At 38.9% G+C, this 14,945-nt stretch overlaps 2 protein-coding genes across 3 annotated transcripts; both read right to left on the bottom strand.

The window, feature by feature from the left end:
* Nucleotides 1-454: 454 nt before the first annotated feature.
* Nucleotides 455-4,972, bottom strand: slc25a6 (solute carrier family 25 member 6). The gene is made up of 4 exons (XM_026946089.3): nucleotides 4,755-4,972; nucleotides 2,037-2,523; nucleotides 1,788-1,928; nucleotides 455-1,613 (listed from the first exon to the last, which is right to left on the bottom strand). The coding sequence occupies exons 1-4, from the start codon at nucleotides 4,863-4,865 to the stop codon at nucleotides 1,456-1,458; spliced, it is 897 nt and encodes a 298-aa protein (XP_026801890.1). The 5' UTR covers nucleotides 4,866-4,972; the 3' UTR covers nucleotides 455-1,455.
* A 740-nt stretch (nucleotides 4,973-5,712) lies between these two features.
* asmtl (acetylserotonin O-methyltransferase-like) lies at nucleotides 5,713-13,334 on the bottom strand. 2 transcript variants are annotated; one of them, XM_026947124.3, is made up of 14 exons: nucleotides 13,209-13,334; nucleotides 12,508-12,615; nucleotides 12,303-12,434; nucleotides 12,116-12,163; nucleotides 11,968-12,032; nucleotides 11,786-11,850; nucleotides 11,597-11,705; nucleotides 10,787-11,147; nucleotides 9,611-9,782; nucleotides 9,196-9,398; nucleotides 8,949-9,081; nucleotides 8,659-8,799; nucleotides 7,941-8,063; nucleotides 5,713-6,147 (listed from the first exon to the last, which is right to left on the bottom strand). In XM_026947124.3, exons 1-14 carry the CDS (start codon nucleotides 13,293-13,295, stop codon nucleotides 5,933-5,935), a joined length of 1,962 nt encoding a protein of 653 aa, XP_026802925.3. In that variant the 5' UTR covers nucleotides 13,296-13,334; the 3' UTR covers nucleotides 5,713-5,932. The 2 variants fall into 2 exon arrangements, with proteins under 2 accessions (XP_026802925.3, XP_026802931.3); XM_026947130.3 differs by having other exon boundaries at nucleotides 9,214-9,398.
* Between the last annotated feature and the right edge of the window lie 1,611 nt (nucleotides 13,335-14,945).

Here is a 14,945-nt window from a genome sequence, read left to right as displayed (position 1 = left end):
CTCTGTTGATAAACAATTGGGAGACATTACCGACTGAGTGTGGCCAGCTGTGATTTCAGACCAGCCTGATTACAGACTCTTTGAAAAACTTTGGTTCAAGGGAACCATTATGGTTCTGTTTCATTTTTTAGCCAAAGATTCTTATTTAAACTCATCTATCACGCTGAGGATAGTGGATCAATTTACAGTATCAGGTAAACCACGATGTTATTTTCAGTAAACTATGTAATAATACCTTCATAACAGTGTACCAATATTTACATATTGATAATATATCACTAGAGTGGAAATATATGAATATTAGGAAACTTAAGGAATAATAAGACTTGGTTGAATAGAAATATTAAAGGAGTTTTTAAAAAGGAGTTTTTATGGCATAGTTATCATTAGATACTTTGTGTTGAAGACAAGAAGGACACTGTAATGTAAAAAAAAACAAAAACACATTTAAGCATCTGAGGTATTTACTTTTATTGTGTTTACAAGCATTCCTGCTGTTTAGTCAAGAATAACATCTCTGCAAATGTGGTTTCTCAATGTAACATATTTCACATGATGGCCAATATCTCATTTCACTGTCGCATGTGGACACAAATTGCTGTCCTTTTCACCTGGACGTTCACATTCCTGATAATGGGATCTTATTAATCGAGATCAGCCTGACATAACTTGACATACTGACAAGAAAATCACCATGAAAATATGACTTCCTTATTGCTTGAGAAGGAAAATACTTTTAGCGGTGTTCCACAAAAAAAGGCTACTTGTCATGTCACCCAGGCTCTGAATGTGAAGGCCATTTCTCTGGCTCTGTGGTAACAATGTCGGAGCCATTTATTGTGCTGATCGTTCTCCAATTCGCAAAGAGGATAATTAAAGCTTCATGTTGAATACATCTCTGAACCAGCCAAGCCTATGCTTATCTAACTTTTGACAGAAATAAACAGAAATTTCTTGGCTCAAATTTTAATCTTTTGTATTTGATCCTTTATCTGCTTTTATATTCTTGTTATTAGAGACCTTAAGTAGCATCTTGCAATTTTTCTCACTACATTAGTGAAGATAAACCATTGCTGTATACTCGCCAGTACATTAGGGCCTGGTCCATTGACAAGTAATGTCAAAACCTATTACATGATTATAGTCTTGTTTTTATTCAAGTTGTGACAAGTGTTCATACACAAGAAAACAATAACATTCCCAACTCAATTTTATTAAAGATGTGCAACAAAAATAAATTACTATATAGATTTGTGCATTAGTACATACTAATAGAAACTAATTCAGAGTTTTTAAATAAATGCTACACAGGTTAAATAATATAAAGGATTTATGCTGGCCTTTTACATAGATAACTAGCTACACACTGCAGAGAACAATGGGGAAAGCATGACAAACTTTAGCAATTAGATCTATTTATCCAATTTTTTTATTCTTACTACTTGCTTGGCATGATTAAACAAATTTCTTGAATTCATCATATAGCACAAGCACAAAAGCACCTCCCATGCCTCTGAGAACATTAGACCAAGCTCCTTTGAAGAATGCTTTGGTGCCCTCATCGCGTGCAATCTTCCTCCAGCAGTCGAGCGTCCCGGTGTACATAATGTCGGCTGTGAGAACAAAACACAAAGGCTTGAGCTCATATAAGCGCTCTCATTATGGCAAGCAGTGGACTCACTCAATCTTTTCAAGCTACAGAGTTATAGTCTATTATTCTCAGTATTACTACTGTGTGTTTGTGTGTGTGTGTGTGTGTGTGTAAATGTTATATCTGAGAGCCGTACCTCCTTTGCGTCCAGACTGCATCATCATGCGACGCCTCACGGTGTCAAAAGGGTAAGAGACCACACCAGCCACTGCTGTGACGCTCTGTGCAATCATCCAGCTAACCACAATGTGCGTGTTCTTAGGGTCAGGAAGCATGCCTGTCCGCCACCACACACAAAAACAAATACGTTTAAATAAGTACTGTATGTGGGCATGCGTTACACACAAAGCTTACATCTATCATGCTAATAGTGGAGACGTTTTACCTTTGGCTGTGTCATAGATCCCAAAATAAGCTGCCCTGTAGATGATGATGCCTTGCACAGACACATTAAAGCCCTGATACAGGCCTCGCAATCCATCAGACCTGAAGATCTTAGTCAGGCAGTCACCCAGGCCGTTGAATTCTCTGGAGGAGGAGGCTTTTCCCACATCAGCTGCTAAACGGGTACGGGCAAAGTCGAGGGGATAGACAAAACAAAGAGACGTGGCTCCTGCTGCACCTCCAGATGCCAGGTTTCCAGCAAAATAGCGCCAGAATTGAGTGTGCTTGTCAACACCACCCAAGAAGATCTGCTTATACTTGTCCTTAAAGGCAAAGTTGAGGGCTTGGGTGGGGAAGTAACGGATGACATTGGCTAGATTGCCACGCCAGAAGGAGGCAAAGCCTTGCTCTTTGGGAATCCTCACGACACAGTCGATAATTCCTTTGTACTGTTTGTCAGCACTGATTTGCTTGCTGGCATGTTGTACCTGCATGGTGAAATAGGTAAGTCAACAAAGTCAAGAATTTTGCCAAGGATTTTGCAGTCTATTATTAAATTACACATCAGCAGCCCACAGGTTTTACATACTGTTTTTTAGCTTAAAGATGGATGGATGGCTTAAAGTAGCAATGGTAAATACAAGTCTCAAACTTTTCGATTCTATTCTATTCTAAATATAAATCATTTTAGCTGTTTGTCTGAGAGTACCAGTTGAAAGAGAGAGAAAGAGAGAGCGAGAGAGAGAGATTATCCGAGTTTTTCAAATTACGACCCCATTTTGGCTTGAGAGCCACAGTTTGTGTATAGAACCCTGGCTGTATGAGGAACGTTCAGCATAAAATCACTGCAATGTGAATGCAGTTTATTTATTAATTATATTTTATATTTGCAATTAATTGCATTATTATTTTTCTTCCAGACAAGGGATCCAATTAGTGTGAACCTGATGAAGCACAGATATACATTGCCAAAAAATTCCAGTTGTGAATGAATAATTTATTTAATATTTCTTTGCTTTGGGTCAAAAACCATAGGAGGTAGATCTGGGGGTCTCTAAAGCCACTTTACTGGGGAAAAAAAAAAAACAACCTAGTAACTTGCCATTTTTTTCAGCAGACATTCCAACTGTTCAGCACTTGATAAGGCACTTCAGCTCACATCACAGCTGCTGGTTATGCAAGTCCAGAGAGTAGGTTCAGTCAATTCAGCACAGGTGTGTAACACGTGACTGAGTTGCACATGTGTGAGCCAACGACAAATCACTGATGATCATTGTTCCCAGACATCTTTGTTCTTCATTTTAAACTCTCTTCTTGGCTATATTTACAACTCATAAAAGTATGTTATTCTATCCATAACTGTTTCCTTCATGTCTTTTTCCTGACTACTCACTAGCAGTGCTTCATTTTGTCTGCATTCTTGATGAAAATTATAGTTATTCTGTAAATGCATAAATAGTTTTTATTGACCCTATTTTCTACATACATGACTACTTTGTGGTGTCATGACCAAAGACTTCTTTCTGTAAGAAATAATTTATAATATATTATTTTCTGTTTTGGGTGCCTGGCTAGCTCAGTTGGTAGAGCATGGGACTCTTGATCTCAGGATCGTGGCTTTGCACCCCATGATGGGCGCCAACCCCAGCCACTGGGTGCACAGGCTAGTCCTAAGCCTGGATAAATGGGGAGGGTTGTGTCAGGAAGGGCATCCGGCCTAAAACCTGTGCCAAATCAATATGCAGACAATGGGAGGTGATCCGCTGTGGTGACCCCTATTCTGTGTCTTTAGAAAATACTTTAAATTATATTCTTTTAACATATTTTGATATGTAAAATGATCATGACGATTAAATGAATATGCAAATGAGCATGGATATGACGTAAAATGGAGAACTCTAACGACTTTTGAGCATGCATTGACTATTTTGGGCTGGTAACACTGGTAAAACTGTTAACACTGACCCCCAAAGAACACTGTAGCCTATCATCAACATAACAGGCTTCATTTTTAGGACAAAATCTCAGCTAAATAACGTGAACAAACAGGCAAAGCTTGCGCTTTTATAGAAACATCACACATCTAACTTATAAAGAAGGCAGAAAGTATCAGCAATGTCCAAGAGTGAGATGTAATACATTCCCCTTCCATCCACTCTGTCACTTTATAGCGCGTAATCTGTGCTGTCACGTGATCAAACCCAGGCTTCGAAACTTCGAATCAGTTCGGAGTTGATTCATTTTGCTCGGTTCGCAGTCACGGGCACTAGCTTAAAGAAAGGGGCCATGCACCTCATGGTAGGCAAATCAGTGAATACTGCAGATGTGCTGCCACTCTGTAGCAATGCATCTTTTAGACCTACATCTACACGACCAAAGCGCAGGCGTACATTCTGTGTAGCACAACACGTAGATAAAACGTGTGATGTGTCACTACAATCTGGTCCAGCCTAGACAGCTCCAGATTACCCCGGATGCCGGGTGCAGATGATACTCAGGCTGCAGGGATGCTGCAGAGACTCCAACATGGCCTCCAAGGATAAAGTCACACCGGGCTGCAGGAACTACTCACAAGTCCAAATCATCTACTACTCCAGCTGTTTAAAGCTGCGATAAAAACTAATTAATGAATAACTGCTATTTCTTAAATGACAGCATGGAACAGGAGACTGTCTAACGCGCCGTCGCGATGAGCTGGGGAACAAAATGTTCTTCTCACCTGCAGAAGCAGTTTCACTCTCTCGATTGGCGCGACGGCTGTTTTAGAAATGGCAGCCGCAACTCCGCCGGCTAGAAAGTCTTTAGCGAATGAGATCGCGGCGTCAGCCATGGCACCTTCTATTAAACCTGTTTAGACGCACGCTTTAACAAGCGGATGGATGATGATGAGTTGCTCAGCTGCAGAGGTCGTTCTGCGCAGACTCCGACCGTCCGCGCAGGTGCCGCATCACTTATCGCGAGAACAAGGCGGATGAAGTCCGAGACTTGAGCTCCACGCTGGCAGCTGTGCTTACAGTTACATTCTCTCATTAGATGGACACCTTCTGAAAATATGACCCCCAACCAAATACTACAAAGATGCCACTTCTACTCATTTGCTGACTTCTGTCTGACTTCATGTCTGAGCTATGAGAATACCCTGCTGAAAAATCCAGCCTGGTCTGACCAACTACCAGCTGCCAAAACACAGGCCGAGCTGATCACACTGGCACATCAACTTTGCCAGCTGCTAAACTATTTTCCGTCTTCATTACTGACTAGATTGATCAGTAAATATTTGAGATTTTCTAATTGTCTTTCTGTTGTGTTATTTTCTTTAAAACAACCTGTCTACGATGTTGCATTTGAAGCAGTAATTTAGAATTTATTACGTTTATTTTCTGCCTTTCTACCAGCTTGACCAGCTCAACCTGTGCTCTGGTAGCTCGTCAGACTAAACTGGATTTTCAGCAGGGTACACAGGCCAAGCGCCTCTCTCGGCTCTCTGCCTGATCCAGCATGTTGAGGACTGGCATGTTGAGGACCAGCATGTAGACCACACAGGCCCACTGCTTCATTCAGCATGGCTCAGGAATACAGCACAACCTGCCAGTCAACCACTCAGTGGTTATATAGTGACACATCTCTGCTCAAGTAGCCTCTGTAGACATACAATCTGGACAGAAAAAGTAAGACACTTTTGTACAAGTCACATTTATTATATTATTGGCTAAGATGAAATACATCTCGATAGCTTTTAGAAATTAATAATAATTATTTACAGATGTACAGGAGACAGCCTGAAACATTTCACTGACAATTAAAGTCCTGGACAGTTAAAAGTTGCCATATAGCATAAAAATCCTTAGTGTTTTGTACATTTTAAGCTTTTCAAGCAACCACAGAGGAACAAACTGGCTAAGTTTGCTCATCTTTCACAAAAAGCATGGCATCTAGTAGATTGTTTGTGTAGCGGGTATGTACAGGACTGAAGCCATGCTTCTTCAGTAAGTTACTGTACTCAGCGGCGCTCCTCTGCCTCCCTTCAGTCATGCTGAGAGCCTGCAGCAGGGCTCGACTCGGCCTGGTCCTCTCCTCATCCAGCAGAATCTCTGAGAGCAGCAAACCACAGCCTGCACCATAGTCACACACAAATGGTTCATTCTACTTAATAAATGACCAGTACTACAGCTTTGGAATATTGCAAACCTCTCCTATCCTTAAGAGGTTATCAGCTACTGTAAATAAAACACAGTTGGACCCAATGGACTGAGTGTGAACGATTTCAAATGTTGATTTAAGGTGAGTGAGTTTAAAAACCGTAACCCATTTTCCACATTGAGTGACTACTGTTTCATATACAGTCATGTCAGAAAGTATACAGGCCCCTTCAATTTTTGCACATTTCATTGTGTTAGAGTTTTTATAGAGGTTTTTTAAATGGATTAAATTGACTTTGTTGCCGCCTACTATCTACACACAATAATCCGTAATGACAAAGCAAAAACAAGTTTTTAGAACTTTTTGAAAATTTATTAAAACTGAAAAACTAAAATCTCTCATTTAGATACGTTTTCAGTCCCTTTATTCAGTACTTTGTAAAAACACCCTCGGCAGCAATTACAGCTTTGAGTCTTCTTGTGTAATTCTCCACAATCATTGCACACATGGATTTGGGCAGTTTCTGCCATTCTTCCTGGCAGATCCTCTCAAGCTCAATCAGATTGGATGGGGAGTATCTGTGAACTGCCATCTTCACGTCTCTCCACAGAAGTTCTATGGGGTTCAGATCTGGGCTTTGGCTGGGCGACATTCAGAGACTTCTCCCAAAGCCACTGCAGCATTATCTTGGTTGTATGCTTTGGGTTATTGTCATGCTGAAAGTTGAAACATCGCCCTAGTCTGAGGTCATGTGCACTGAATTCATTCTTCCCTCAATTCTGATCAGTCACACCATCCCTGCCACTGAGATGCACCCCCATAGCGTGATGCTGCCATTCAGAGAACTCTCTGAATACCATAGGAATGGTATTACCAGTTGATGAACAGTATCTGCTTTTCCCAGACATAATGCTTGGAGTTCAACCCAAAGAGTTCAGTTTTTGTCTCATTAGACCAGAGAATCGTTTTCCTCTCAGAGTCCTTTAATCTCTGTGGTGTACTTCTGAAGCTCTGATAGAGTGGCCATTGGGTTCTTGGTCATCTCCCTCTCAGGCCCTTCTAGCTCGGTTACTGAGTTTGGCTGGACAGCCAGCTTTAGGAAGAATTCTGGTGGTTCCAAACTTCTTCGATTTCACAAGTAGAACTCTAGGCCAACATTATCAGCAAGTCTAGTCCTGCTTGTTACTAATTTGAATTCCAGAAATACCCTTTATATATACTTCAAACAGGAAGGAAGCTATTGAAGACAAACTATTTCAGACATTTGACCTTGCTGTGACCTTGACCCTATTTGTATCAATTCCAAAATCTAATCAATTCATCTGCTGGTTACAATGATAATTCCAAATAGATCCTACAAACATTCAACCACTCCTTGAGATATCACACTAACGAGACTCTCCGACGGACAGACGGAGCCTACTGTGTTCCTGGGAACATTCAAAGCTTCAGAAATATTTTTTTAAAACTTGCCCAGATCTATGTCTCTACAATCCCAGCGGTCTACAGAGAGTTCATGCATTTGTTCCTCAAAACACGGTTTTGCTTTGTCATTACGGGTTATTGTGTGTAGATTAATGGCAAAAAAAGTGAATTTAATCCATTTTAAATGAAATCTAAACACAATAAAATGTGCAAAAACCGAAGGGGTCTGAATAGTTTCCAAAGCAACTCTACGTTAATATTATTGTTAATAATGCTAATTAATACTAATAATACAGCATTGTAGACATAATGGTCTGGTCTGCAGACAGAATGTTCTTACCCGGTGTGCATGACTTGGACAATTTACTCAACAGCTCATGTACTTTCTCATCAGACCAATCATGGAGAATTCGTGCGAGGATATAGAGGTCTGCTTTGGGTAGGTCATCTTTGAAGAAATCTCCTAATCCCACAAAAAGAAACAATGAAAGTATTTCAATATCAGTAACATGATACAACTCTGATACAACTTCAAATAACTTAATAACTAACACATTTTTCATACAGTTAAGTGCAAAGGTATGCCATATGGTTTCTGGATAAAAACAGAGAAAATGGACCTCTCTTTAACAATTTAAATACAAATAAAAAGAATTCCAAGAAATTATACATGCAATGAAATTTCAAGAAATTTAAGAAATAAGAAACAAGAAAACAATCAAAAACATAAGGCAAAAACCAAGATCAACAGGCAGAGAAGTCAACAGTAATAGGCAAAGATTGGCCTGAAGCTGAACCAGAGATGTCAGGAAGAATATGGGGAAATATTGCCAACTTGTACAGAGGATATTAAAGAAATTGGAGGCAGGTATAAAGCTAAGGGGTGGAAAAAAATTGTTATTATAGAATATTTGTATCAAAAGGTAAATTCATATCTTTGAAGTAAAATTTAGATTTTTTCACTATTATCTTAAGATAAGCCTACACTATTGGGCCATTTCTGCTACAAATGTCTTATTGGTGTAAAATATTTAGGGTGTGCAAACTTTTGCACTGACCTGCAACAAATGACACTCTGCCATCCTGTTCTTTAGATTGGAAGTGACTTTTCATTTCAATAACTGCTGGCAAGTCAAAAACAATTACAGACAGCTCAGGATGGGCTTTGGTGAACTCATATGCCATGGCACCAGTACAGCCTGTGAAAATAAAATACAGAAATACAGTCACAACCTGAACCAAAGGATTAGTGTGATTTTAACATCTGAATGGCAGGAATGCAACAGCACATTTTTTTTAAATCTCTATAACTATATTTCAGCTGTAAAATATATATGCATCCAGCTACCTCCAACATCGCAGGCTGTTCTGAAGTGAGACAGATCGAATGCTGTGGCCACATCTCTTCCGGTCACCTTAGCGATGCTGTGCATGGCATTCATAAAGCGCAACGTCACTTCATCTTTTTTGAAATAGACATCCTTCAACAAAAAAAAAAGGAAATACAAAAATGCATATTTTGAATTTATTTTATTCTACTGTGCTGTAATCCATACTGTATTATTATTATTATTATTATATACTGTATCATCTACCTCAATATCATCATCTACCTGAAACACATTTTCAGACTTCTTCCCAAAAGCCCTCTCGTGCTGATTTGTGCCCTCCCTGACAGCGCTCTCTAGGTGTGTGAAGAGCGGCCAGATCATGTCGTTGCAGTGCAGGATGTATGCATGTAGAGACAGGGGGCTGTCTGATACCAGGAACTGTCTGGCCTGCTCCGTGTTCCTATACACTGTTACAGACAATGTACACAATATAATCAGCACAAACAGCATTCGTTGCTGCAACATGATAACACAGCGTCTTTACTTAGCTTCACAGGTGATTACATGACGAAGCTAAGCCTAACCTTAGCTCTAGCTGCTAAGATTATGCATATGCCAGGAGCAAAAAAAAAAAAAATTTATTTTAACTATATTATTAACCTATTTATCCAAGACTCACCAGGCTTATCTTCACATTTGAGCTTATGTAGTAGCCCTAAGGATACAGCAGCATCCAGTAACTTTTCAGTACCCAGCACTGAGGCATTGATTCGATTGGCTACTTCCTCCACTGTAAGGCCAGAGTCACTCAGAACGTCAAACACACCCAGCTTGGATGCTGTGAACAAAGTCTGGCAGAGAGCATATCAGGAATTAGAATAAATGTACAATCTGTTCAATCCATATCCGTTTTGAAATTTAAAAAAAATAAAAAATAGAAAACCAAACATGGACTGTTTTGCAGAAATAAATCCTGAAATTTCGGCGCTTTCTCATATTTCATTTCCCATTTTCTGTTCTTAAAAGTAAAATAAGAAATGTGGAAAATGAAAATCTAAAAAGGCACTTTTATAAATCTCATTTCATCAAGATGTTCATAGGTCACCAGCAGGGTTAAATATAAGCATCTGAACAGGGAAGATGGGGGAAAAATAACTAAAAGACATCGGAAATATGGCATCATTGGAGCCGAATATGGACGCCATGGATAAAATGTTTGACGATGGAATGACATACACTGTTATATTTGCCAATCTGGCTCAAATCGGTGTAGAAAATTCTCAGCCTTGAGTGTCCGCCCACAGGTTTTGCCAAGACTGCAACTTGATATGGAAAGGACAAGTGGATGGCAACCTGCTAGAAGTGTCAGTATTATTTTGTTTAATAGGTGTATGCAGTATAAAAAGTGTTGCAAAACTTAGGCTACATTTAACAAAATTATATTTTGGACAGATTTACCTCATTTATCAACCTGGCCACTGCCAATTCTAGCAGGTTGTCATCCACTTGCCCTTTTTTCCAGTCAAAACAGATGAACTGTTAAATTCTACACCTAAAATTCAGCAGACATTACAGTATTCTAAAACATCATATTCTTGATTGTCTGCTAAAATAGAAAAAAAGTTGTTTTGTAAATTCATTTATTAGGCAAGGCAATAAATGGGTAAATTCAGAAAAGTTTTTTTTCTTTTTTTTTTCTTTTGATTTCAAAACTGATATGGATTGAATGGATAATATACAGATTAATTAGCCACTACAGGAACATTTTATTATCTTTCAAACATGCTAATCTCAACTGAATTTCATTTATGCCTTTGGCCACTTATTTAATAACAACCATCAATACACTGCGAACCTTTGAAGCTTTAAAGCCATCTAGTAGTTCCACTATGCTGTGGGGGAAGCCCTCAGTGTCGCTCTTGGTAGCCTCAGGTCCCACCACATTGTGCACCGGGTCAGAGTTGTTGAAGCTGCTCAGGTCTGGTGGTACAGTTTTTTCAGACAGGGAGCTGACAGCAGTGCACGGCCCATTACACCTTGCTGAGTCCTTGTGCTTTATCTTATAAGCGGGGCTCTCGGGTGAGCTGTTGTAAATCTTTCCCAGCTGTTTGCAGAAGTGATTTAGTGGGAAGCCCACCACATTAAGAAAATCTCCTTGCACATATTCCACCAGCATGCCACCCAAAGCCTGGATCCCATAACCACCAGCCTTGTCCCTGTCAAAGATACAGCACAGGAATGCAGAACTGTTTTTACAAAAGACCTACAAGAAGGTCTTGGCCAGAAAACACAGTCTTTACAATTCAACTGAACACATGATTGTAGTTAAGCATTATGTCTTAACAGCTATATATTATAGCAGTCACATGTAAAATGACAAGTATGGGGCTTTTGCTTACAAAGAGTGGCAGTAATTAGTACTTAGTTAATTACATGGACATTTAAAATCTGACATTGACACCCATTAAAGCATTTACCCACAACATCTTGTAACCCAGTTATTTAAAAAAAATATTACATGTTTTGATCTTATTCAAGAAATTAAAGCAAACATTAGTATGGAACTGTACTAAAGGGCACAGATTCAATAGTTCATTGTTTAGTCTGTTATTACCAAACTAAATCTAAATCAATAGCAAGTATGGCAGCTGAAAAATGAACTTACATTGGCTCTCCACTGTTAATGTATTCCCAAAGCATCTCCTCAGACAGCTCTGCAAACTTCACCTTTGTCTCCTCATAAAAGCCCACCACTGTGCGCTCTGTTTTTCCGCCTGAAATAAAAAAATAAAAAAATCAGATGACCCCTTGTCAAATACCACCCAGGTAAACATTCAGATTACACTTAACATACCCTCTCTTTCATGACAGAGGACTATGACCACTCCTGTAAATACGCTATGCTCTTTTCCACTCAATCTGCAATGCATGTTTGGAATAAAAAGAACAGTCGTTAATAAAGAGATACTATAAAACAGATATTACACATGTACAATACATTTTTACATCTAGCTTATTTTTTTAGGGCAAAAGCACCTAGACAGCATGCAGTAGGCATCTTGCTTATCCACAGGCTTCTCCAGAATTAATCCATCCACTGTCTGGAAACAGGAAAACATGCAGTAACTAGGATGTTATACAATCATTCATCAAATTTTATTTAACACAACACACCCTTACTTACCACCACAGTGTCTGCCCCAATCACTATATCTGGTTTTTTCAGGTGGTTCTACACCCAGGACATGTGGAGTTAGACACACACACACACACACATTAACACATAAACACCTAAACAACTGATAACTGACAACTCTAACTGGAAACAAAAAATTGGGGTCTAATATTGGGAACAGAAATAGCAGACTCACACGTGGCATTCTCTGAGCCACTTCCAGGGCCTTTTGCTTTGCAGTCTCCACTGCGTATTCATAGGGCATTTTAAACAAGGCCTTGTCCAAAGTCTCTTTAAACCAAGAGGGCACCACTTCAAACCGCAAACCCTGCATAGAGACAGAATGTATAATTGTTCTTGATCATTACTATATTATTACTGTGATACTGTTTTAAACTTACTGCATTGGTCAAAATCTCCTGTCGCCTCGGAGATGCACTGGCCAGAACAACGAGTTTGCCACGCAGCTTGGATATGACTGGGTGCAACACCATTTTGTCTTCAGAGGCCTAATATGAGAACCAGGACAGTCATTGAGAGATATGAGCATTTTATATTCAAATTCAATACAATTCCTGTATTTATTAAAAAATAAAGAAATAAATAAAAACTCTGGCTCATGAAGCACAGATCTAAAATCAGCAATTTTGGAAAATTTGGTGGAATATATGTAACATTTTGAATAGTAGTCTGTCATTAAAAATGACTAGATTAAGTGCTTAGGGATTAAGGGTGCTGTTTAAATCCAGTAAGTCCTCTTTTCAGTAAGTACTTTTTTCCAGGTATCTGCGACCAATGTCCAGGAGATCAGGTTCATGCCCCTAACTCACCAAGGCTACAGACTGAGAGCAGATCACAGTGTTAATCAATCTAATCCATACTGATGCAATTTATCTATAATATAACATTTAATAAGGGTGTTACATCTGGGTTTCATAACGCGTGGCAATAACTACTTTACTATAGTTACTATAACGACTCTACCACACGCAGTTCAATACCTTGTAGAGATTTTAAACCTGCAGTTGGTTAAGGGCTCTCATGTTGCTCTTTAACACAGTATCAAAAGCAAGAAGCAGTATTTCATGTTTTCGTTATTTACCTGCACCACTTTTATCCTGCACCTTCTCGCGTCCACTACCAAGTTCAACCGGAACCATGTGGGCGGGGCGTTTCTACGCATGCGCATTAGCAGTGTGGCGCTAAACCTGTGATCCACCACCAGGGGAGACAAAAACCATTCATTTCATCTACAGCACAGGTTCCCAAGCCTGGTCATGGAGTACCCTCTGTCCTACACACAGGGTCAGGCAGTAGTCCAGGACCAGGGCAGGGTAAACTGTGATCTACAGCAGCAGTGGTAACACAGTGCTAACAGGGAGATCAGAGCCTCAGTGGTTTGAATGGAAGTTAATGAAGGAGATGAGTTAGTGCCCTAAAACAGCTGTTGTAGTCAAGGTTGTTATGTGATTAAGTAACAATAATAACAAAATTAACTTTCTAGTCTGCTATGGCTGTCTTAAAACAGTGATCCGAGACTGGTGTTACACTTTTTCCATTATGTATGAGGAAAATATTTTACTAAACGTTCTACAGTAAACGGAGTAAGTAATGTCACGCATGCGCACTGACATAAGTGGGCGGGGTCACGGTGCCTCTTTCTAAACCATGGGTGAAAGGAGCCACGGGTGATGGCGCTAGAGAGATTTCCTGTAACAGGTGTTCAAAATGGAATTGTGAAAAAAAACAAAACAAACAAAAAAAAAACAGTATGTTTAATATGTGTTTTAAATAACAACAGCTAATTACTTACATTATAAATAGCCTTGAAACCATTTCTGACATTCTGGTTCTGGTTCTTTCAAGATTTAATTAATTAATTTAAAAAAATATGGATAGTGGATACTGGCTTCAAATATAGTTTTGCCAGTTGTTATGCTGTAGCCTCAATCTCTAGTACAAGTATAAATAGTATCAATGGTAGAAGTATACATACAGGATGTGCAGACGTGTTGGTTGAGATTCTCACGATATGAGGTTATGCTCATTCTTGCAATGCAAATTGCTCATGCATTAAGGAAATATCAGCTTATCTAAAAGCTTAATATTCTGTCAGTCCATGCACTAATATCTGATTATAATAGTACTGCTGTATGGTTTTAGCATGCAGAAATGTTCTTACATCTGCTTCTCCTGCACTGATTTTTTTTGCACTGATTTCTCTTTGTTATACCACTCATATAAAATATATATCTAGTCTATATGGTTTTATATTCTCTAGGATCTTACTATGTTTTATTATCTTCTTATTTATTATATTATTAAAAATATTAGTATGGCTTGGATGATTTAACTTGTTACTAATACTTCTTTGCCTAATGTGACAGGCATTTATGTCGCCATTTAGCAGGACATTTAGCATATATAAATAAACTATATAAATTAATTATTCATGCATTTATTTATTAGCACAAACTCCTGTTCCTGACCATGGCTTAACTTGCTGATTGTCTTTAGACTGAACTCCACCAGTATAAAGATAAGTTTTCAAATTAAACACAGAAGTATTTCTGTAAGACACTTTGGTTTGATGAATGAGTTGGTTTTTGTGGTAGTTATTTCTAAACACAGACAAGCATCTACAGAGGTAGGAGGCTACATACAGTGGGGTCCACATTGAAAATCATTTAAAAATTAATAATAAAACTGCAAGTAAACAGAACGTTTTAGAATTTTGAAATTTCCAAAACAAAAAAAGGAAAATATGCAACATCCTGACTATTCAATAATCAAGATGTTGCCCAATTTCTAGGTCGCTATTTAAATTTGTGACATTGAC

The sequence above is a fragment of the Pangasianodon hypophthalmus genome, chromosome 5 (assembly GCF_027358585.1).
Source record: "Pangasianodon hypophthalmus isolate fPanHyp1 chromosome 5, fPanHyp1.pri, whole genome shotgun sequence".
Taxonomy (NCBI): domain Eukaryota; kingdom Metazoa; phylum Chordata; class Actinopteri; order Siluriformes; family Pangasiidae; genus Pangasianodon; species Pangasianodon hypophthalmus.
The sequence above is the reverse complement of the archived record's forward strand: the minus strand, read 5'-3'. Positions and strand labels throughout refer to the sequence as shown.

Excerpts from the sequence above, each read along its gene's own strand:
- slc25a6 (XM_026946089.3), bottom strand. The coding sequence starts at position 4,865 with ATGGCTGACGCCGCGATCTCATTCGCTAAAGACTTTCTAGCCGGCGGA. Across the intron at positions 2,524-4,754 it reads GAGTGAAACTGCTTCTGCAG|GTACAACATGCCAGCAAGCA; the intron begins GTGAGAAGAACA and ends TTCACCATGCAG. Across the intron at positions 1,614-1,787 it reads GCAGTCTGGACGCAAAGGAG|CCGACATTATGTACACCGGG; the intron begins GTACGGCTCTCA and ends TTGTTCTCACAG.
- asmtl (XM_026947124.3), bottom strand. The coding sequence starts at position 13,295 with ATGCGCATGCGTAGAAACGCCCCGCCCACATGGTTCCGGTTGAACTTG. Across the intron at positions 9,082-9,195 it reads AGGTAGATGATGATATTGAG|GATGTCTATTTCAAAAAAGA; the intron begins GTAGATGATACA and ends TTTTTGTTGAAG. Across the intron at positions 6,148-7,940 it reads GTCCAAGTCATGCACACCGG|GCTGTGGTTTGCTGCTCTCA; the intron begins GTAAGAACATTC and ends ACTATGGTGCAG.